The 23,953-nt window shown below is 42.4% G+C and overlaps 1 protein-coding gene across 1 annotated transcript in view; it reads right to left on the bottom strand.

Annotated features, from left to right (window-relative positions):
- The window catches only part of DNER (delta/notch like EGF repeat containing), a 175,377-nt gene that overhangs the window by 30,173 nt on the left and 121,251 nt on the right, over positions 1 to 23,953 (bottom strand). Inside the window, exons 6-8 of the mRNA XM_075201649.1 lie at positions 19,602 to 19,755; positions 19,389 to 19,502; positions 18,338 to 18,562 (exon numbers count right to left, since the gene is read on the bottom strand). Coding sequence (XP_075057750.1) covers positions 18,338 to 18,562; positions 19,389 to 19,502; positions 19,602 to 19,755 — 493 coding nt within the window. The remainder of the gene's footprint in view (positions 1 to 18,337; positions 18,563 to 19,388; positions 19,503 to 19,601; positions 19,756 to 23,953) is intronic.

The following is a 23,953-nucleotide window of genomic DNA, read 5'->3' as shown; positions in this document are numbered from 1 at the left end:
CAGGGGCTGTCTGTTGGGAGGGAAATAGGTTTATTAAATGGGAATACTATTACTTTTATGTTGGGGCTGGAGGAAGTCCTAAGTATTAAATGTGGGTCCTATTGATTTAACGCCGGGGCTGGTTGGAATTTTCTAAATGTACCCATTATTTTTTCCAAATAGGACCCCTCAACATTCCAGGATCCAGACAAGCCGCAGCTAAAGAAACCAGCAGCCACAGGTGGTGACAAGAACAGGTAGGACAGTCTGTCAAATGTTCTGAGTCTAGTGCAGGCTTGGCTAACCTGTGGCACTCCAGGTTTTGTGAAACTACAAGTCCCAGCATACCCTTCCAGCAATAGGCTGCTATATATTGGTAAAGCATGCTGAGGCTTGTAGTTTCACAACACCTGGAGTGCCACAGGTTAGTCAAGCCTGGTCTAGTGGGATAATCCCGATTTTTGGTGACTGTTCTGCCCAATCTAAGGTGCAGATCAAGACTGTACTCTTTATACACACTGCATTCTTTATATACTACACTATTGTGCTAGCTGTCCTTTGTGGGCTGACCACTCCCCCTCTAGTGTCTGGTCTCGCCTCTTTGATGGTTGGCCACACCCCCTCTGGTGGGCCCCTAGCGTTGCTGTCCCCTGGTGGGCCCTTCATGCCCCAGTCCGACACTGGTGCCACTTCTCTTGATCTGTATGCAGTTCTCATTGTCTTTGCTTACAGTTGAACTAATTTATGAAGCCCACTGGATGCACACAATACCCCAAGATTTTGCACCACTGCTATCCAGGACAGGCTGCTTTACAGTGTCCTGCAAGGAATACAGTGACTGTGCTAAAATAAGGTTCCGAGCACAATGACTGCTAACAGCAGCTGTCAATCATAATATGGCAGCTCCCATGCCATCACCATTACAAATGATATGCTATGCCATGACTGTCATGGTCTTTTCTTAAAGCACGCACACTCCCTCCATCTTTATATCACCTCTTCAAACTATTTACTGCAAGTGTTTAGTGTCTTTAACTTTTTCCACAAAGTCCTCTTCTAACTACTCCTATGAATTCTTTCTACACTGCAATGCCATGTATCTAGCATGTTACCCCTCTTATTATATATAAAACTGATTAACGTCTCATGAATAATATAAAGATCTGTAACATTCACAAGCCGACTGAGAACAAAAGGTCACTCAAGGTCAGAGCGCCTGCCGGTGAGACCAAAGAACTGTGGACTCATTCTGTTTGACGGAAAAATCAGACAGAAATCTTAATGCTTCCTGCTGCCATGATCAAAACTAAATCCTGGGGGTTTGAAATCTTGGAAAACTCCTTCTCTTCACTCAAAAACTTATCAAATGGTCAAATTATATTTTTTCTTATGAAATGCAATTTGATGACATTGCAGGAAAAATATCTCATGCACACAAATTGTCCAGTATTTCCAAAGAATGTGTATGCAAATCAGAACCCTAAGAGGAACCAATGACTAAGAGCTTTAGGTTTGTCTCTGCAAATAACAAAGAACTCACCTCAGTTCATGGAGAACTGTTCCAGCATTAATGAGATATACCTGGGTTTTGAGGGCCTGTTGTGGTCAGGCCATGAGGACAATTGTGAAGAGGACAATCAATAAGAATGTAGATCCTACACCTAAACCTGTTTCTAATAAACAATCTCTTTCCAGTCTCTTTGAGCTTGCTATTGCTCTTCACATTGTCTTTGTTATGTTCTATTTCACCACCTGCTTTACAACTGTCTACCTACCCTACCAACTGTCTCTACTTCTCATACAAGCCTCTGTGCTTCCAGATATGTATGTATGTACCAGCAAAGTAAGAAAGTCATTTCAAAGTCCTGCTTACTGCCATGTTTGGACCACCCTCCTTTATAAAATTACAGCTGTACCATTATTTCATCTGTTACATTTGTGCATTGTAATGTTTACATTACATTGGTATCTGTATGCATACAAAATCTGCTTTCACGTACAAATTTTACCTAGATGGTTACAGGAATAGGCCGACAATTAATCTTCATCACCTCCAAGGACACATAAAAATCTGATTGTTTTGCTGGGGTAAAGGGGTTATGCATTCACCCATGAAACAAGGAACACTCCCTCCCCTAAATGCACAATCTACATCAATTTAAGATCCTTTTCTCCCGTTTGCTCAGGCACATGAGTGCAGATAACAAGAAAAAGACCTCCCTCCAACTTATGGGTATGTAAAAATGTGTTTAGCATCTGCCCATCGGGAGGATATCTGTGAATGTTATGATAATGTAGACTCCTTGTAGTTAGATTTACATGGAGAAAAAGACACCAGCAAAGTACTGACTGGGGTTTGCTAAAGCATTAACTTTTACAAACCATTGAGAAATGTGATTTTACTAAGCTGACGCCATCTTGTTGCCTTATAGCCATTTTATACTCTTATAGCTTAAAGACAGATTAGATACTGCTAGTTTGTAGGAGTTATTCATTGTTTGCAAGAAACTATGCCCATGACCTTGTATATAGCAGACAGGAGATAAACCAACTCCCCCTGGGGAGAATTCCCATGTGAAAATGAGAGAATGCAGCAAGATCTGTGAAAAGTAAGCAAAAGTGGTTAAAACCTTTTAGGGCGTAGTATTCTGTAATACATGATTTTGTACTATATAGATATGGACTTGTAACTAATAAATCAGAGCTAATTGTATACGCAGAACTTGCAGTGTATTTAATTCTCTCCGGCTGATGAGCTCATAAACTGATAAACTAACACTTACAGGTGAACAATCTGATTTAGATTCGACACTATTATACAAGAATTCAACTATTATTATAATTTGGCAGCAAATGAAATGTGGTCATTCTAATCGGGTTGGGTATGAAAGGTTGACAGTGAAAATGCCTACACCAAAATGTCTAAGTCATAATGTCGACAGTCATAATGTCTACGGGCCTCAGTCAATAAGGAAAGGAAAGCAAAAAAAAAGGAGTGACTTTGCACCTTGGCAACACCATGTTGCATTGGAGGGGGAGGTAAATTTAAAATGTGGGGACGAATTTATAGTTGGGATAGGGCATGTCCTAGATCAATTTTACATTTCAGTGTAAAAATAAAGCTATCAAGTATTTCTGTGTTACATGAAAAGCAGCCAGTATTTATCATATGTCTCATGGAGGCCTTGTCTCAAAGTACATATCTACCAGGCCACTCCGCTCTGCCTCTGACCTCTGCCTCAATTCACCTCTCATTACCTCCTCTGATGCTCGCCTCCAAGACTTCGCCATGCTGCCCCTAATATTTGGAATCTCGCCTCACTCAGCTCTACCTTAACCTTCAGTTCTTCAAACGTTCACTCAAAACTCACCTTTTCAAGCTCGTCTATCCTATCACCTCCTAACCATTCTATCCATGACCTCCTCTTCCTCGTCTACCATCTCCATCTCTTCCCAGTTGGTCCTAATGTCTCTCACGACCCCTCCCTCTAGAATGTAAGCTCTCGCGGGCAGGGTCCTCTCTACCTATTGTCCCATGTCTGTCTACTGTCTGACTCCCTTGTACATCCTGTCATGTCTTTTGCTGCACTCCGTGTGAGTCCCTATAGCATTACTCACACTCATCTGTGCTACTTACATGTATTACATCATCTATTTGTCACTTGCTTCTGTATCTGGCGCTACGGAACCTGTGGCGCCTTATAAATAAATAATTAATTAATAATAATAATGGATCAACACCATTATTAGAAGAAGAGGTGTAGGGGGTGAAGGAAATATTGGGGAAAGGGGGTTTCTTATTCTTCTACAACAGGGAGTTTCCCATTTTTTAACTATGTTTATGTCCAAATTGTGTTTTTTTGTTTTACATTAATCGTTTTTATTGAGATTTGTTAGGTTAACAGGGGATACAAAAAGAAAGAAGGGGCGAGGGGAGGGGGGGGGGGGGGGTATGAACACACCAATATAGCGTATGCAGGTTACAAACATTATACAGTATACAATCTACAGTGGCTATTTCACCTAACCCACCAGACTTGATCTAAGTCTTTGAAGGCCCAATTTAAACACACCATCAAGGCACACCTCAAATTGTGTTTTAATGTCATTGCTCTATTTTTATTTTTGCTTAAGTGTATACATACTTAAGCTATGGATTCTGTGGTATCACACACATATAGAGTCAAGGGTGTGCATGTTACCATGGGATGAGTGTTGAAGAACTTAAATTTGCATCCTTCAATATGAAGAGTTTAAACCTCCCAGAAAGAGACTCTCAAATGTACTAAACATTAAAGAGACAAGCAGATATTACTCTTTTACATGGGACTCATTTCCACAAAGACAAGCTCATGGCTTCTCTAATAGTCATTATCTAGTGAAAACCATTTAGGTAAAAACAAGGGTCTGGCAATTTTTTGTTAAAAGTGAATATCACAGAAGCTGTAAAGTCACATAGTAATCATACAGTAAGCTTTATATGCCATGATTAAACAGGTACATTCAATTATTTAGATTCTTAAATACTTAAAATTTTCAAATAAGTTCTTCATGGAATCTCCTCTAATAACCATTTGTTCTAAATAAAGTGGCTGTATTTGTAGACTATATGCTGCTCTTTACGTATACCTTCCAGTACTAAGAGCTTTACTTTCCTAGTTTAGCAAGATTTCTAATTTTAAAATAAAATTAAACCTCAAGCTATGAACCTCACCATTATTACTTAGCAGCAGAGGAGATTCCTTTACCTGGAAATCAGAGCATACCAAATATCTGAGGGTTCTGATTATTAGACATTGGTTTCAAATGTTCAGACTTAATTGTTTCCCTTTCATGAACTGGATCAGAAGAGACTTTCAAGCTTGGAAATTACCACATATTTCATGGCTAAGAGGAATTGACCTTATAAAAGTGAATATCCTGCTCCATGGCAGACTACTCCAGTTGGCATAATAAAACTTGTAGTAACAAAATCGGAGAAACATTACATATATTTGAAATGGACAGAAACCTAGAAGATCCCATAACATACTTTACGCACCCTATTCTAGAACACACCTGATTTGTACTTTTATGCTCATTTGCATATATATATATATATATATATATATATATATTGTGGCAAGAGCCCGCTACTGCAGAAGCACACGCATACAACTTCTTCCTTTTTATGGTTCTTTATTGTCAGGATGGTAATAATGTTTTGACACCGTATACTTGCACAGCAATTATGGAGACCCTCAATGCTTACTGTACATAGTCCAGCTCTCTGTCCAGATCAGCCCGCTAGCCCAGCGTTGATCTCTCTGAACAATGAAACAAGCAGGGTTTTATACCTGACACTCCTCCCACAGGCCTAGCTTGATGGACAGGTGACACACCCACCTTCTCTTTAAAAGGAAACGCCCATCCCTGGCTCTGTTTAGATTATCAGACCCACCCTGTCTGTTTGCTGAGAGAAGCAGCTTTTAAATCATGTAAGTAAACCAATTTTAAACTACACATATGTTTTTACCTGGTTTAATCTCCACCTAGGTACATAACTGTGCCAATGTTTTACTCTACTTCCCTGCTTTCTCTGCATATTGTCAGCTAAATGCCTCCTTTTGTTACATATCCCTCCCCCTAGCGTCTCCAAGTAGGGGGACGCGGACTTCGCGAGGAGCGCATATTTTCGTGACAACGCATCTGCATTTTTGTGTAGAATCCCAGGCCTATGTTCTACTGAGAACTTGAAAGGTTGTAGTGCCAAGAACCAGCGGGTTACCTTGGCATTTACCTCCCGGTTGTTCTGCATCCATCTTAATGGTGCATGGTCTGTTATTAGGGTGAACTCTCTGCCTAGGAGATAGTAGCGCAGAGCTTCTGTAGCCCATTTTATGGCGAGACATTCTTTCTCCACAGTGGCATATTTTTGTTCCCTTGGAAGCAACTTACGACTTAGGTACAGGACAGGATTTTCTACTCCATTCTTCTCCTGTGACAAGACTGCACCTAAGCCAACACCAGAAGCATCAGTTTGGAAGAAGAACCTCCGGGTAAAATCTGGTGTTTGTAGAACTGGAGAGGAACAAAGAGCTAACCGAAGATCAGACCAGGCGGTTTCTGCAGAGTCAGACCAGGTTAATCTATCTGGACAACTTTTTTTTAACATGTCCGTAAGTGGAGCAGCTCTAATGGCGAAGTGGCTTACAAACCGCTTGTAGTAACCTACTAAGCCTAAAAAGGTTCTTAACTGTGACTTTTTCTCTGGTCTTGTCCAATTTTTGACTGCCTCCACTTTGTCTAGCTGGGGTTTTACATGCCCTCGACCAACAATGTACCCCAAATATTTGGCTTCACTCATGGCTATGGCACATTTCTCTGGGTTAGCTGTTAACCCTGCGGACCGTAATGAAGCTAAGACCGCCTCAACTTTGGCTAAATGTGATCCCCATCCTGGGGTATAAATCACTATATCATCCAAGTAAGCAGCTGCATAAGCTGTGTGAGGTCGTAGCAATTTATTCATAGCCCTTTGGAAAGTGGCAGGTGCCCCATGCAACCCAAAGGGTAGGACTTTATATTGATAGAGACCATCAGGGGTGGAAAATGCAGTCTTTGGCTTGGCCGTGGAAGTCAGGGGAATAACCAATAACCCTTTGTTAGATCAAGGGTTGTTAAATAATTGCTACCAGCAAGATTTTCCACTAGTTCATCCACACGTGGCATCGGATAGGCATCAAACTGCGACATACTGTTTAGGCGCCTAAAGTCATTGCAGAACCTAATTGTCCCATTGGGTTTCGGGACAAGCACAATGGGACTATTCCATTCACTAGTGGACACTTCAATTACATCTAACTGGAGCATCTTCTCGACCTCTTTTCTCACGTCCACCCATCTGGCTTCTGGAATACTATATGGCTTCTGCTTGACAATGACTCCTGGCGCAGTGACAATGCCGTGTTCGATTAAGGTAGTGCGCCCAGGAATGGAAGAGAAGACATCCCTGTTCCGGCGAATCATTTCTTCAGTCTGTTGTCTCTGCTGAAGGGACAAGGCTGGCTCTATGGGCACTTCAGACTTTTCAATGGCAGTACTCACTACCTGAGGAGAGGTTTCCTCATCATGCCAGGGTTTAACGAGGTTCACATGATATATTTGCTCCTCCCTTCTCCTACCTAACTGGTGGACTCTGTAATTGACAGGACCGACAGCCTCTAGAACTTCATATGGACCCTGCCAATGGGCGAAAAGTTTGCTTTCCTGGGTAGGAAACAGGACTAGGACCTTGTCCCCAGGCTTGAAAGATCGAACAACAGCACTTTTGTCATAACTTTTCTTCTGTCGTTCCTGAGCCTCTTTTACATGTTGCTGCACAATGGGCTCTATCTTTCCTAGCCTCTCATACATTTGGGACACAAATTGTACCAGATTTGGCTCCCTGGGACCTTGCTGCTCCCACCCTTCTTTTAACATATCCAAGATACCCATAGGCTGTCTTCCAAACAATAACTCAAAGGGACTAAACCCTGTTGAAGCTTGAGGTACCTCACAGATGGCAAACATCAAATAGGGAATAAGAGTGTCCCAATCTTTTTTCTCTTGAGCCACTGCTTTCCTGAGCATGTGCTTTAATGTGCGGTTAAAGCGTTCCACCAAGCCATCTGTTTGTGGATGGTATACAGAGGTGTGAAGCGCCATAACCCCTAGCAACTGGCACATGTCCTTCATCAGTTTAGACATGAATGGAGTACCCTGATCTGTGAGAATTTCTTTGGGTATTCCCAAGCGTGTAAACATCAATACAAGTTCTTTAGCTATGGTGCTGGACTTTATGTTTCGTAGGGGAATTGCCTCTGGATACCTGGTTGCATAGTCAAGCACCACTAGTATATATTGGTGCCCACATGCGGATTTTTCCAGGGGCCCCACAAGGTCCATAGCTATCCGTTCAAAGGGAACTTGTACTATTGGTATTGGAATGAGAGGTGCCCTGTACATGGGTTTGGGACAGGTTCTCTGACAAATGGGACAGGACCGGCAATACTTTTTCACTGCTATGTGTACACCGGGCCAGTAAAACCTAAGCAGAACTCGTTCCCGTGTTTTATCCTCCCCTAGGTGTCCCCCACAGACATGTGTATGTGCTGCTTTTAACACTAGGGTTACATGGACCTGAGGAACCATTAATTGTTCTACTTTTTCCCCCTGTACATTAGCAACTCTATACAGGAAATTATTTTTAACAATAAAATATGGTATACCTTCTGCAGGCTGGGCGGCTTTCGCTACCCCATTTACCTCAGTCACACTTTTAAAGGCATGTTCCAAAGTGGCATCATTAAGTTGGTCTTGAGCAAAGTCCTGCAAAGGAAACAAAATTGGTATTGCGAACCAGTCCGTATCCTCACTGACAGGCGGGGTGGGGTCATCTGCGACATCACCGACCAATGCTAGTTTGGACTGTCCATGTTTCCCCAGAGTTGGATGCTTTTGTGGAACTCCTGCTGTGACTCCCAGGATGGCATTCCGGATTGGCGGTTCCCAAAGGTCGATGTCCAGATGTTGTGGACTCTTAGGCGGTTCCTTTAAGACTGGGCTTCCGACCGTTGCATCAGTTGCCGGCATGTCCGGCCGGATCCGCTCACCGAGGACATCATTAAACAGTGGGAAGTCTCGCCCCAAAATGAGTGGATATGGGAGTTTAGGTGCTATGGCAGCTACCACCATAACAGTTTTGTCTTTGAGTGTGACTGGTAGTATTGTTCTTTCATACTCCTCTGTTGTGCCATGTACGCAAAGAACTTTCACTTTGGGCAACCGAGAAGTTATGGTTTCAGGTAAAGCAGAGCTGGAAACCAATGAGAGAGTTCACTCCCCGAGTCAACCAAGGCCAGAACAAGGTTTTGGTTGATTAGCACAGTCACCCGGAACAGACAAGGACTTCCTGATGTGGGACTCATGGTAAAACAGCTTGGAAATGCAGGTCCAATATGTGCTACAGAACAGTCCATGGGTTCCTGTAGTTTAGGACACTCTGCCTTAAAGTGGCCTGGCTCACCACATTCAAAACACTTCAGATTAGACAGCTTTGCACCTGGCCCTCTGTCCGTAGCAGTTTTGCCATTGGGCCCTGTGGCAAGGATTGTCAAACCTGGCTTTTGGCGTGGCAGCGGCTTTGGCACAAATGCAGGTTCTTTAGTCATTTGCTGTAGCGCACAAAACCTTTCTACCATGGTGGCAAGCTCTTTATAAGTTTGTGGGTCTGATTGCAGAACCCACCTTTGCAAATCGCGGTTCAGCCCCCGGATGCAGTGATCTATCACCAGAACTTCAATAATCCGAGAAGGCGAATTCTCCTCAGGCTGCAGCCATTTCTTTAAAATTTTAGAAAGCTCAGCCACTTGCGCTCTAACCAGTTTTTCTTTATCATAGCGCCATTGGTGATAGCGCTGGGCTCGGCCTGGCCCGGAAACTCCAATGCGAGCCAATATCTCAGACTTTAGACACAGATAATCAGAGGCCCGTTCCTCATCTAGATCCATATAAGCTCGCTGAGCTTCACCAGTCAGATATGGCGCCAGTCTCTCAGCCCAATCTTTAGGAGGCCATTTTGCCCTTTTTGCAAGTCTCTCGAAAGACACCAGATATGCTTCTACGTCATCAGCTGGTGACATTTTCTGGAGAACAGGACCAGGTGGTTCATTTCTGTCATGCCTCACCTGGCTTAACTCTTCTCTTAAGAGCCTTGTGTTTTCCACCTGTGCCTCGGCGACTTGTAGCATCTGAGCTTGCTGCTGTTGCTGCGCAGCGGCCACTTTCACGAGGGTTCTCAGTACTTCCTCCATGTTGATGTCTGCGCGGGTTGGGTAGCGGAAACTTGCTTCCCGGAGCATCCCACTCCTGACACCACTTGTGGCAAGAGCCCACTACTGCAGAAGCACACGCATACAACTTCTTCCTTTTTATGGTTCTTTATTGTCAGGATGGTAATAATGTTTTGAAACCGTATACTTGCACAGCAATTATGGAGACCCTCAACTCTTACTATACATAGTCCAGCTCTCTGTCCAGATCAGCCAGCTAGCCCAGCGTTGATCTCTCTGAACAATGAAACAAGCAGGGTTTTATACCTGACACTCCTCCCACAGGCCTAGCTTGATGGACAGGTGACACACCCACCTTCTCTTTAAAAGGAAACGCCCATCCCTGGCTCTGTTTAGACTATCAGACCCACCCTGTCTGTTTGCTGAGAGGAAGCAGCTTTTAAATCATGTAAGTAAACCAATTTTAAACTACACATATGTTTTTACCTGGTTTAATCTCCACCTAGGTACATAACTGTGCCAATGTTTTACTCTACTTCCCTGCTTTCTCTGTATATTGCAAGCTAAATGCCTCCTTTTGTTACAATATATATATGTGTATATGTAAGTATATATAAATATATATATATATATATATATATATATATATATATATATATATATATATTTATTAGAGATGCTCTCAGGCTCGTTTCCCTGTGAACCGAACACACCCAAACTTAGCAGATCCGAGTACCGATCCAGCGCCATTTCACAGAACGACACAGAAGGGTAGAACAGTTCTTGGCAGCATCTAGAGCAGTTGGGCAGCGTCATAGGTAGAAAAGAAAGAAGAGGAGGGGTAGCAGTGTTCTTAAAGTCTCCAGTGACATTCAGGAGAACTCCATTGCTCCATTGCTAATTGTCATTGCTGAAATACAAATACTAGGGTGACAGTCACATTGTACTGTGTTATGGATTTACAGCAGTACACAGAAGGCCGAAGCTTTATTGAGACAGACACAAATATAGGGAAGGGTGCATAAATTAAGGCAAGACATTCAACAAAACTTGTGATGGGGGAATGGGTTGGAGGGGGTAAGGAAGGGGGAGACACAAGCCCAAGATTTTATTGACTAAACAGACACAAAAGGGGAGAAGGAGAAGAAGGAGACGGAAAATTAATCATCTTCCTCTTCCTCAGGACTGTCAATGGTGTTATAGTCTTTTAGCAGGCTGTGGATCAGCCTGCGACAGTCCTGGATGGACATCTTCTCCGTTTTCAAGATGAGGCAATTCCTGGTAAGCCAAATAGCGTCCTTAAAGCAGTTCATAAGGCGCAGGAAATAATCCATAAAATACTGAATAATAAGAAAAGCAAGTTCTGGGCACACTGTCCTTATGTTCATGTTCCAAGGCATTCAACAGTGTCTGTGCAGTGGGGCAGTCCCAAAAAATAAGCTGTGCTGTTTCCCTTATGGTGATGTAGAAGGGGCAGTGGACATATCGGCACAGGTTCCGGGATTGCATGAATGTCCTGAGAGGCAGACATCCCTGGATAGCCATCCATGCAATGTCTTTGTGTCTATTAGTCAGCCTCTTAGAGGCCACATTCTCCCCCACATGTTTTGTTGTTGCAGCAGAGACCCCTGGAACAGACTCCATAATTTCTTTAACTCTGATAAGCTTGTGGACAGTTTTTGGCTTCCACATGTCTGGTTTAAGTCCCTCCAGATGGTGCTCCTTCACAAATTGTCCAACATCCAGGTAAAACCAAGGTGTAGTCCAGTTGTAAGGGAATGAGCTGTCCCACTTGTCCCAACCAAGGGTCCTCCAAAGAGGAAGGGGAAAAAAAAGCAAGACATGGACTTCCCAGCAGAGCAAATGTTGTTTTCAATAAGAGTTCTGTGGATGCAGTTGCAGACAAAGAAGGCTTGCAGCATGGTGGGGATATCCGGGATCCCTTTCCCACTTTTGAGGGTCTCCTTGTACATGACCGCCCACTTCACTCTGTCCATTAGCTGTAGAATTACCACAGTTATCCAAGGAACAGGTGGAGCGATCAAATGAACCATAACTGATTTCATGATTCATTCTCAGTTTCACTGTAATGGCCATGTGCTCAGGGGGACAGCGATCTCCTCGTCATCATACAACAAAGCTTAGTCTGCAGGGGTCAGTGACACACCCATTTATTTTCTCAGGTCTCTTAGCTGTTCTTTAAACTTTAAAATGTTTCGTCTTGCCTCAGGGCCTCTTCTGTATTATTCTTCTGAAGCGCAGTGTATCTCTCGTGTACAAGCTCTCTTAAATGGGTCATCCGGTGGGTCACGTTTTAACTTAAGTACGGCCTCCTCAACTGCATCTAAATATTGGTTTAAATCTGTTCAATGTAGCGTATTCTAACATGACAGATTCCATTCTGTCCGTGTCACAGTCTGTCGGAAGCAGATCTATTGCCACTCTAGTTGTAATATCCATTCCCGTGTCTACATAAGTTTGGCAGTTCATCAGGGGTGACAGGGAGGTATCCACAGAGGAGAAGGAGATTAAAGATGCAGCACGATCAGACATGGTTTATTGATGTAGAGTTTATTGACAGCACTGTTAGGCTTAAGGCAGCTAAGCTATAGGTAGCTTGTTTTGTGGGGGCCCAAACAAACCAAGCACTTCAGCCACAAAAGTGGCACTGCTTGTCGCTTGAGCGCTTGATTTGTTAAACTGTACCAGTGGCGCACGCAGGGGGGGCTTCTGAGTCTCCAGAACCTCCCCCTGTGCTAACTAAGTGGCCGCCATAGGGGCAGAACTCCGGAGGTAACTCCGCTGCCTCAGTGTATTAATGTAAGTAATGAATGGGTGACTCCTGGACAAATTTAAGTTCAATTGACACTCCAAGAATTTGCAATTGTGTGGATCATGAGGATACCCAACTGTATGTCCTCTGAAAGGGATGTGAGGATATAAATGGAAACCTATCTAATCGCTCTTTCAGTGTTAATTTCTCTGGAACAACCTCCACTCTGCTTCCTTTATCAGTTGGAGTACCACAAATCTCAGTGCTAGGTCCTCTGCTATTCTCTATCTACACCACTTCTCTAGGAGATGATACTGGATTTCAGTATCCTCTCTATGCTGATGATACACAAATCTATCTATCATCTCCTGATCTCTCACCATCTGTGTTGTCTCGCGTTACTGACTGTCTTTCTGCAATTTCATCTTGGATCTTTTCTCGCCAACTCAAGCTCAATCTTTCAAAAAATGAATTAATAATATTCCCACCCAAAAACAGAAGCTTCCTGCCTGACATTTCTATTTCTGTTGTTAACATGACCATAAATCCCACCCCGCAAGCTCGCTGCCTAGGTGTAATCCTTAACGCACAACTATCATTTATTCCCCACATCAACTCTATATCTAAATCATGTTACATACACCTAAAGAACTTTCCAGAATATGCACATATCTCACACAAGACACTGCAAAAACCTTTATTCATGCGTTCATCATCTTGCACATCGACTATTGCAATTTCCTCCTTACTGGTCTTCCCAAAAAGAGACTTGAACCCCTACAATCTATTTTGCACACAGTGGCTAGATTGATTTTCCTTGCAAACCGTTCTTCCTCTGCTGAGCCACTCTGTCCGTCTCTACATTGGTTGCCACATACGTCTATGGGGTGACGTATGTGGGGTGAGACATATGTGTATGTTTTCTACACTAAGTGGGTTTTCTCACAAAGTGTAAGAAAATGTACAGTTAGACAACACAGTTGGACAAACATTAGACTACATTTGGCTTGATTTTATTTCCAGGAATAAGCTACATCTGCCACAGCCTATTTCTGCATTACTTGTCTATCTATACGGAACACTGCAAATAGGTAATTCTGTAAAATCCCTTAACTTTTTTACTTTTACTCCTTTTATCACAATGTTTAAGAAATTGCTTTTCTTGGTCTCTTTTCATGGCATTATCTTTAGGACTGTATCATCTTTCACCTCTCCTCCAACACAAACATTTGTCCACATTGCACCTGCATTACTCCATTGTTCTCAACACTCCACAGAGACTGCGTTGACCAAGGTTGTCAATGATCTGATCACTGCTAAAACTAAACGCCATTACTCTCTCCTAATTCTCCTGGATCTCTCGGCTGCATTTGACACCGTTGACCACTCTCTTCTCATACAAACGCTGCAATCCCTAGGTCTTCAAGACACTGTTCTATCCTGGTTCTCATCCTACCTATCTAATCGCTCTTTCACTGTTTCTCTGGGGCCACCTCTGCTCCGCTTCCTTTATCAGTTGGAGTACCACAAGGCTCAGTGCTAGGTCCTCTGCTGTTCTCTATCTATACCGCTTCTCTTGGAAATCTTATAGGCTCCTTTGGATTTCAGTATCATCTTTATGCGGATGATACCCAAATCTATCTATCCTCTCCTGATCTCTCGAATCTGTGTTGTCCCATGTGTCTTTCTGCCATATCATCTTGGATTTCCTTTCGCCAACTCAAATTTAATCTTTCTAAAACAAAGTTAATAATATTCCCACCCACCAACAAGAACATACCTGCAATTTCTATCTCTGTTGATAACATGACCATAAATCCCACCCCACAAGCTTGCTGCCTAGGTGTAATCCTTGACTCACAACTATCCTTTGTTCCCTACATTGACTCTATATCTAAATCATGTTATATACATCTAAAGAACATTTACAGAATATGCACATATCTCACACAAGACACTGCAAAAATCTTAATTCATGCACTTATCATCTCCAGCATCGACTATTGCAATTCCCTCCTTACTGGTCTTTCCCAAAACACACTCAAACCCCTACAATCTATTTTTCACGCTGCTGCAAGACTGATTTTCCTTGCAAATCGTTATTCCTCTGTTGAATCACTCTGTATGTCTCTACACTGGGTGCCTGTTTTCTACCGAATCCAATAAAAAATGCTTTTGCTAATCTACAAGGCCATCAACAAAGCTGCACCAACATACATCTCCTCTCTTGTCTCAAAATATCTCCCAACTCGGCAACTCCGTTCTGCACAAGATCTGCGTCTCTCATCCACCCTCATTACATCCTCCCATTCCCGGTAACAGGACTTTTTTCGGGCTGCACCCACTCTATGGAATTCTCTCCCTCGCACAATAAGACTCTCCTCTGGTCTACAAACTTTCAAGCGCTCTCTGAAAACCCACCTTTTCAGACAAGCTTATAATATTCCTCAACCACCCTCTTAACCTCACTACCTTACCCTATTACCACCCGTTACACAATTTCACACAAGACAACTACCCCCTGACCAACATTGTTGTCTGACAGGATCATTTAGCTTATGAGTCACTTTTACCTTTGCAGCCTGGCTGGGCCGAAATGCAAAATGTAGACTTAGCCTTAGCCTCATGTGTCAAACTCCCATTGTCCCATAGATTGTAAGCTTGCGAGCATGGCCTTCTCACCTCTTTGTCTGTTTTACCCAGTTTGTTTATTAGTTTAATATGTTTGTCCCCAATTGTAAAGTGCTACGGAATATGTTTGCGCTATATAAATAAACAAGTTAACCCGTGCATGATACTCATGCATTCTAGTCAAATCAAGCTACTTAAGGTCTTAAAAAGGTTCTTGCCATGCATTTGGGCCTAGCCCAGGCCTCCTCAGGGGAAGAGCGTTACTTCCCGACGCAAGCGCCCTTTTTAATGTGTGTTCATGAGGTAAAATGACCTCACGAAAATGAGTTTGACCCCATAACTCGTAAATTTAGCCTTTACTACCCCTCCCACGGGGGGAAGGGGGGGGATGGAAGTTAACTGACTTCACTATTCTAATTTTTTTGTCAAATAATGTCAGTATACCAAATTTCAGGTAAATTGGATGAGCCCTTTCTGAGAAAATAGTTTTTTACACACACACACACACACACACACACACTAACACACGCCGCTAGGCTTTTACTTTTATACAAGTTAACCCGTGCATGATACTCATGCATTCTAGTCAAATCAAGCTACTTAAGGTGTTAAAAAGGTTCTTGTCATGCATTTGGGCCTAGCCCAGTCCTCCTCAAGGGAAGAGCGTTACTTCCCGACGTTAGCTCCCTTTTTAACGTGGTTTTGTCCACATGTCACCACCTCATCATTCTTCTCCATCACCTCATCCTTCATTTTCATCGCCACGTCTATCCAGATGTCTATCCAGACACAGGGATCTCTCTCAGCGGTCCTGAGTATCACACTCCTCTCACTCTGTCACCCCCGGCAACCACCAACCACTCCCCACTGTCACCCCCGGCAACCACCAACCACTCCCAACTGTCACTTCTTCTTCAAGAAATATATATATATATTTTTTAAATCTTTATAAACACTTTTAACAATTAACAAATTAAATGAACAAATTAAAAACATCTTAGTATACCAAATTTCAGCCCTTTCTGAATTTTTTTTTCCACACACACTAAGAATTTAGTAGGTCAGTGTATAACTCTGCCCAGCAGGTGGCACTGCAGCTTGTTTTTTTTTCCCCACACACAGACTAACACACGCCACTAGGCTTTTATATTATAGATGATGATGATGTTTTTCAACAAATCCAATATAAAATTATTCTACTAACATACAAGGCCGTCAACAAAATTGCACCGACATACCTCTCCTCACTTGTCTCAAAATATCTCCCAACTTGACACCTCTGTTCTGCACAAGATCTGCGTCTCTCTTCCACTCTCGTCACATCCTCCCATTCCCGGTTTCAGGAGTTTTTTCGGGCTGCACACACTTTGTGGAATTCCCTCTCTCACACAGTAAGACTTTTCTCTAGTCTTCAAACCTTCAAGCATTTTCTGAAAACCCCTCTTCAGGCAAGCTTATAAAATTCCTCAACCACATCTTAATCTCCCTAGGTTACCCTATTACCACCCTCTACACAACTAACACAAGACAACAACCTTATGACCAACATTGCTGCGTGATTAATCACTCAGCCAGTGGCGGATCCAGGGCGGGGCGATCTGATTAAACACAATCAGAGCATCCGGGCAGCACACTGTCCATACCTGTCACTGCTGAAGGGACCTGCACATAGTATGCAGCTGCCGGCAGCCTCAGATGGCAAAAAGGGGGCGGGGCCTTAATAGCCCCCCCTAAATCGCCCCGGGTAGAAGTATTCTCTAGATCTGCCCCTGCACACAGCCCACTCAATACTTTTTACCTTTGCATTCTAGCTGGTCCAATGTGCAATATGATGTAGCACGTGCCCTTGTGTTTCAAACTCCCATTGTCCCATAGATTGTAAACTTGCGGGCAGGGCCCTCTTACCTCTCTGTCTGTATGTATTACCCAGTATTGTTTTATTAATGTTTGTTCCCAATTGTAAAGCGTACGGAATTTGCTGGCGCTATATATAAATAAATGTTGATGATGATGATAGGATGGATCTCTAGAAAGATCTGTCAAAGGCTAAGTAGTGATATAATTAAAGCAGATAAATCAATATTACACTAGCATTAATTCTGTGCACAGTTAGGGTCCGATTTAGAGTTGGACGTAAAAGACAAGTGTGTGATTGTATTTTGAGTGAGATGCATTTATTGTATATGTATCCTATATACAGCCCATAGATGTGAGTCAGTGGTGGAGCTACCACTGTGCGGCAGATGCACAATAAACACTATAGTGTCCAAGTGTCAGTGGCCTGTGGAAATAATAGGGCCCGCTGCATGGCAGATGCAGAGGGTTGGGAGCCCCAGTTCCCTCCTCCCTGCACCGGGGCCCACAGCTCGCTAGTTCCGCCTCTCATGTGAGCTATGTTGTTGTAAGTTGCAAGGTGTTCACTTTGCACCATCCTTGTGTAGGTGCAAAATTTACTCTATATAAGTAGCTTTACATGGAAACCAGGTGAAAAGAAGGAACTAAAGTGCTGCTCCACAGCCTTACTGTACTCCACTTGCATGTGAATGTCACTGATCCGCCTACCGATGAGCGAGGGGCCGCCGAGTGTCAGATGCGTGTGGCTGAGCATACTGGCACAGGTCGTGAGCTGAGCAATTTAATAATTTTGCATGTTAGGATGTGCAAATACAATTATGTCCAACTCTAGAACTGTGTTCAATCTAAGGAGAAAGAGGAGATTAGAAATAAACCCTTCTTTGCTTATAATGGTATCTGTCTGAGTTTGGGAACTTTGACCTATGTTTGTTACCAGTAAAAGGCACTCTCCCATATATACCTCTATAAAAGGAGAAGTACATTTCTAATGTAAAATATGATAGGTTACTTTACACACAACTACCTATTAATCCTATGCATATTGTCAACAGTATTGTCCTAAAATTGCCAAACTTGAGTGACCCCATAAAATACCCCTGATTATTTACAACCTATCATCATCATCAACATTTATTTATATAGCGCCAGCAGAACCTATGTTACAATGGTCCTGGAAGGGAATAGAATCCCACATAATAGATGTATAGCGCCAGTTCTTTGTCTGTTATTCCCAATCATCACCTCTCTGGTGTTAGAAGCAATGTCTTAGGGTTAATGGATTACTTACCTGGAATACACAGACATTTGTAACTTGTTCCAATGCTGCGGCAGATCCCATGAGCACAAGGACTGAGGGCACAGAAGTCCACAAGCTGGGCGCAGGTGGGACCTGTGTATCCTGGACTACAGTGACAGGAGAAGGACAGGCCGGCTGAGACACAACTACCGTTATTCAGACATGGAGACGTGGAGCATGGATCTATCTTCTCCTCACAGAAGGAACCCAGATATCCTGATAAGGAGAACAAGACTTATAAACAAAGACATTTGCTGCAGGTACAATAAAACCTATTGAGCTCTGAATAATATGTATTACTGGTTTCATGAATGTGATGTACAGAAATAGGTCATATAAAACATACTACTAAGTGATAAAGGCTGACTGCTCCAAAGCCCATTAACGGTGTGATTGGGTACATTGGGGGAACAGCACTGCCCATTAGTGGTTAAGTAATTGGATATAAAGTGTAGCCATCCCCTACACACAGTGGAGGTGGTCATTTTGTCGGCTACACCAAGATTTGTGAAAACCAGGAATCACTAACATCCCTTTATACCTCATACTTGAGTGCTATTAGTGGTTCCTAATGAATTGATAGGCTCGATTCTCCTAAATACTGGCTCAGCACACAAAAAAAAATTCTGCATTGGTGACTGATACACTTTAATCTGCTCAATATAATAGCCTTACAGAAACTACAACATAACAGGCCACTGATACACTGACACTTGGACACTATAGTGTTTATTGTGTATAGGAACTATGCTGTCTGTATATTGTTATATCATATAATGGCACATAGGTCTAAGAAAGTTGTAATTATGGGCAAAGATCTTGCTCATAATTAATAGCAATAAAAAAAAGCTCCACTCAGAAAGGCCAAAGAAAATGAGACGTTCAAAATAATTTTCCCCACTACACTTAGAAATCTGTCATTTATACATTTGTGAATATTAGAAACTGAATTTTTTATAAAGATATACTTTTTTGCTATAATATATATTAACTGTACTATTATTGTACACTGTATACGGTGAGTCTGCCACACAGGACTTACCCTCAGGACACTGGCAGCTGAATCCACTGAGACTGGTCACACAGGATGCTCCATTTCTGCATGGCTGAGGAGTACAGTGATCCACCAGGGAATCACAGTATTCACCCGTGTAACCTGCATCAGAGAACATGTGTCAGCTATCATATCCTGTAATGCTGTACTATTTACATAGCTTGTGCTGCTGACTTCTGTTAGCCCACACAGGACACATACCAGGCAAACATGTACAGGTTGCATTTTTCCCATCATGCCTCTGTGGGAGGTCACTACAGGTGGCATTATTCTGGCAGGGGTGACTGTGGCAGGCATCAAACTCCTCGCAGTAGAAACCAATGTAACCAGCTTCACAGTGGCAAGAATAATTGTCCTGGGAAAAGAAATAACAATACTGAAAGGAGATATGGGCGAAGGGGCAAAAGTAAGATTTGCCAACATTTTAATATCGTACTACACTTTGGCAACCCTACATATTTGATATGTGCCATTGAACATATTCCACACAACTCTGGAAAACAATTTAGTAAGAATCTCGCCCATAGAGGCTGAGTGAGGAATTAGTGGATTGGTATAGAAATATGTAGGTGACTAATTTCACTTGTTAAACTGAACATATATACACATTATATATATATATATATAGATATATATATATATATAGATAGATATATAGATATATATATATACACATACTGACCAAACAAAATATAAACTATGAATAACAATAAATGATCAAAATAATAAAATAGAAATACAATAATTATGAAACACATATCTAAATGTAATATATTCAGAACGTCCTGATTAGCGCACTTTATTTTAATCTTACATTATTTTCATCATATCACATTGAGATACGTGTTTAATAGTGATCTTATTTACGTCAGTCAAACTCATTTTTTTTCTCTTGCACATGCGTTTGTCTAATTGTTTACTAATTAACACTGCTGATGTTGGCTTGGTGATTCATCATATAAATAGATTGTTAGTTATCTAATGCTAATCACATGCTTCTGACAGAAGTGCAATGAGTGCAGAAACGTGTCAAGCAAATGTCACTACTTATCGCTTCTTACTGCTGATGAATATATTAATATTCAGTTGGTGATTTTGGAAGATCTGATATAGTTCACACAATATATATATATATTTTAGATTTTACATATGGTGACTAACACAGTGTATACATTATATATATCTATATATGCAGTCTCCATTTGCAAACATTTGTGATGTGATACAAAATGGGTCATTCTGAAGAGCGCAGTGACTGCAAGCGTGGTACTGTGATAGGATGCCACCTTTACAATAAGACGGTTCATGAAATTTCATTGCTGCTGGATATTCCACGGTCAACTGTAATGATATTATTAGAAAATGGAATCGTTTAGAAACAACAGCAACTCAGCCACGAAGCGGAAGACCACGTAAAATCACAGAGCGTGGTCAAAGACTGCTAAAGTGCATGGTAAAAATGCAAACGATGCTGATTCCATAGCTGAAGAGTTCCGAACTTCTACTGGCATTAATGTAAGCACAAAAACTGTGGGTTTTCCATGGCCGAGCAGCTGCATGCAATCTTCACCAAGACCAATTTCAAGTTTTGGATGGAGTGGTATAAAACAAACCGACACTGGACTGTGGAGCAGCGGAAATGTATTCTGTGGAGTGACAGACGGATCACGCTTCTCTGTTTGGCAGTCAGATGGGTGAGTCTGGTTTTGGCGGATCCCGGGAGAACGTTACCTGTCTGACTGCATTATGCCAACTGTGAAATTTGGTGTAGGAGGGATAATGGTATGGGGCTGTGCTTCAGGGTTTGGGCTAGGCCCCTTATCTCCAGTGAAGGGCAATCTTAATGCTTCAGCATACCAAGTCATTTAAGATAATGCTATGCTTCCAACTTTGTGACAACAGTTTGGGGAAGGCCCTTTTCTATTCCACCATGACTGTGTCCCAGTGCACAATGCAAGGACTACAAAGACATTGTTTGATGAATTCCGTGTGGAAGAACGTGACTGGCCTGCACAGAACCCTGACCTCAACTCCATCGAACACCTTTGAGATGAACTGGAACGGAGATTGGAAGCCAGGCCTTCTCGTACAACATCAGTGCCTGACCTCATAAATGCTCTACAGAATGAATGGGCGCAAATTCCCACAGAAACACTCCAACATCCCCTGAGGAAATTTGCTGTAGCAAATGAAACGCGTTGGGACACACCCCTTAGTGACGTCAAACCGGAAGTCCATCTGTGCATCTCACTGTGGAACGCACGCCGCTTATCGATACACGCTGCTGGGTCCATTACCCATATGGTCATCGCTACATGGTCACAGTCATCTTCATCAAACTGGGACATTTCATCCAGGATCAACGTTTCCTAAGTAAGACTTATTTGATTAGGTTCCATCTGGGCATTAAGCATATCGAGTCTGAGGACTCGTAGATACCCGCTCATCAATCTACTACACTCCCTCTGGGACTTACTAACATTGATACTGGACTTTTCTAGTGGACAATTGGTAGACATTAGATTGGATTTTAAATCATGCAATATTGGTGTATGATATTCTTAGTTTAGTATCGGTTATCTATGATCTTTGTTTTTTTTAAATTTGTTATATGAAACTCACGCTGTGGCCGACACACATGTTATGTCATTTTTATTAAATGCATGTTTTATCTTTTAACATTGTATCCATATGATGAATAATAGATTTTAGTATTATCAATCCATGTTGGTCGCAATTTTTATACACCTAGGTTTTATTTTAGTCATTTAATTTATTATTCAGCTTTCCAGACCACTGACCATTGTTTCCTCATAGGAGCAATCGAGCGCTCACTTCTTACTAATTTTATTAACATAGGAAGGGATTCCTTTTTTCGTTGAGCAGCTCTTGCTACCTAAAGAGTAGAGCGTGATTTCCATATCCAAATATTAACATCTTGTGGAAAGTCCAAGAAGAGTGGAAGCTGTTATCACTGCAAAAGAGGACCAACTCCATATTAAAGTACATGTATTTGAATACAGTCATTACAGTCCCTGTTGGTGTAATGGTCAAATGTCCAAATACTTTAGTCCATATAGTGTGTGTGTGTATATATATATATATATATATATATATATATATATATATATATATACTTTCTACTGTTACTAGTAGCAATAAAGGAGCCCCATAGTGAAGATTTTGAAGGAGTCATATCCCTGGTTTCAACTCCCCACGCAACACTGTTCTGTCTAGGGGCGTAGCTGGGGACTACCAGGCACTATAACAAAGTTTTGGAGGGCTCCCACTTGACCACCACCTGACAGACAAAAAAACACATATTTATTAAGGTTCCAAACAATCAGCTGGTTCAGGGCATCCTCTCCCATAGAGTGCTGCCAGCAGGTGAGCTGTGTGCAGAGGCACTCACTGGCGCGCAGGTTAAGGGCTTTGCACAGTCTAGACAACGATATTGCAATGTGCTGTATTCCTGTACATAGTATGGGCAGCTTAAACTTTACGTCCTGAGCACGAACATAGACTCGGTCTGCTGTATTCACAAAGCAAAGCAGTGCTTGTCACAGCTGGTAACCTCAGGCGGCATGGACCTGCGAATCGCACCATTTTTAACAGAAGCTAAATGCTGGGATCTGGGAGAAACACCTGCTCTCCGGGGGCCAAGGAGAACTACTCGAAATTCGTCGGTCTCCAAGACATTCCGGGACAGTGCTTCTGTGGCAGAAACGTAGCATTCATGCTGCCTGCCGTGTTCATGAAAACACAGCGTGAAGGTGCAGTGTTGCCAAGGCTAATACACATGGGGGTACAACGCACCCATATGCCATTGGAGTTTAGGGCTTAAGGGGCATATTTAATAAAGCACGATAGTGCTTTTAACGGATAATTAAGGTCCCACAGTGCCCTCCGCAAATTTATTAAGGGGGCATCGCAGCAGATATCATGGATATCTGCTGCTTTGCACTCCTCTTCGTTTTTAGGAGCAGTCACCATTCAACAGTATGGTGACTGCTCCTGGCCGCAATCTAACAAGTCCCGAAAAAACATTTTTTTTGGGAACTTGTCATGTTAATGTACGCCAGCTGCAGCTGAAGCTGGCGTACATGAGGAAATCTAATGCTGTCAGCTCTGCTCCGGAGAGCAGAGCTGGACAGCGCATGTGTGGAGGGATCACATGATCCCTCCCTGTCACTCACAGCTCTCTCTCTGCAACTATCGTTGCAGAGACAGAGAGGGGATCTGTGTGCGCATGTCCAGTTCTTGGAACTGGACATGCGCAATTGAAGAGTAAGGAGAAGACCCGAAGACAGCGCTTCCGAAGATGCAGGTAAGTATGATTTTTTTTTTCACAGAAACAGCAGATTATCGGGACTGCTGTTTCTGTACTCCGGTTAAGATAAATTTGAGAAATGAATCAATACTTATCCGTCCGATAAGGATTGATAACCATTTCTCTATTTCAATGTTAAATGATAAATGTGCCCCTAAATCTTACCAGGTCCTATAGCAGCTGCATGGACTGCTATGGATATTATTACGCCACTGAGCAACTC

Source organism: Mixophyes fleayi, chromosome 3 (genome assembly GCF_038048845.1).
Source record: "Mixophyes fleayi isolate aMixFle1 chromosome 3, aMixFle1.hap1, whole genome shotgun sequence".
In the NCBI taxonomy this organism is placed as follows: Eukaryota; Metazoa; Chordata; class Amphibia; order Anura; family Limnodynastidae; genus Mixophyes; species Mixophyes fleayi.
This window is presented reverse-complemented; position numbering and strand designations above follow the sequence as displayed.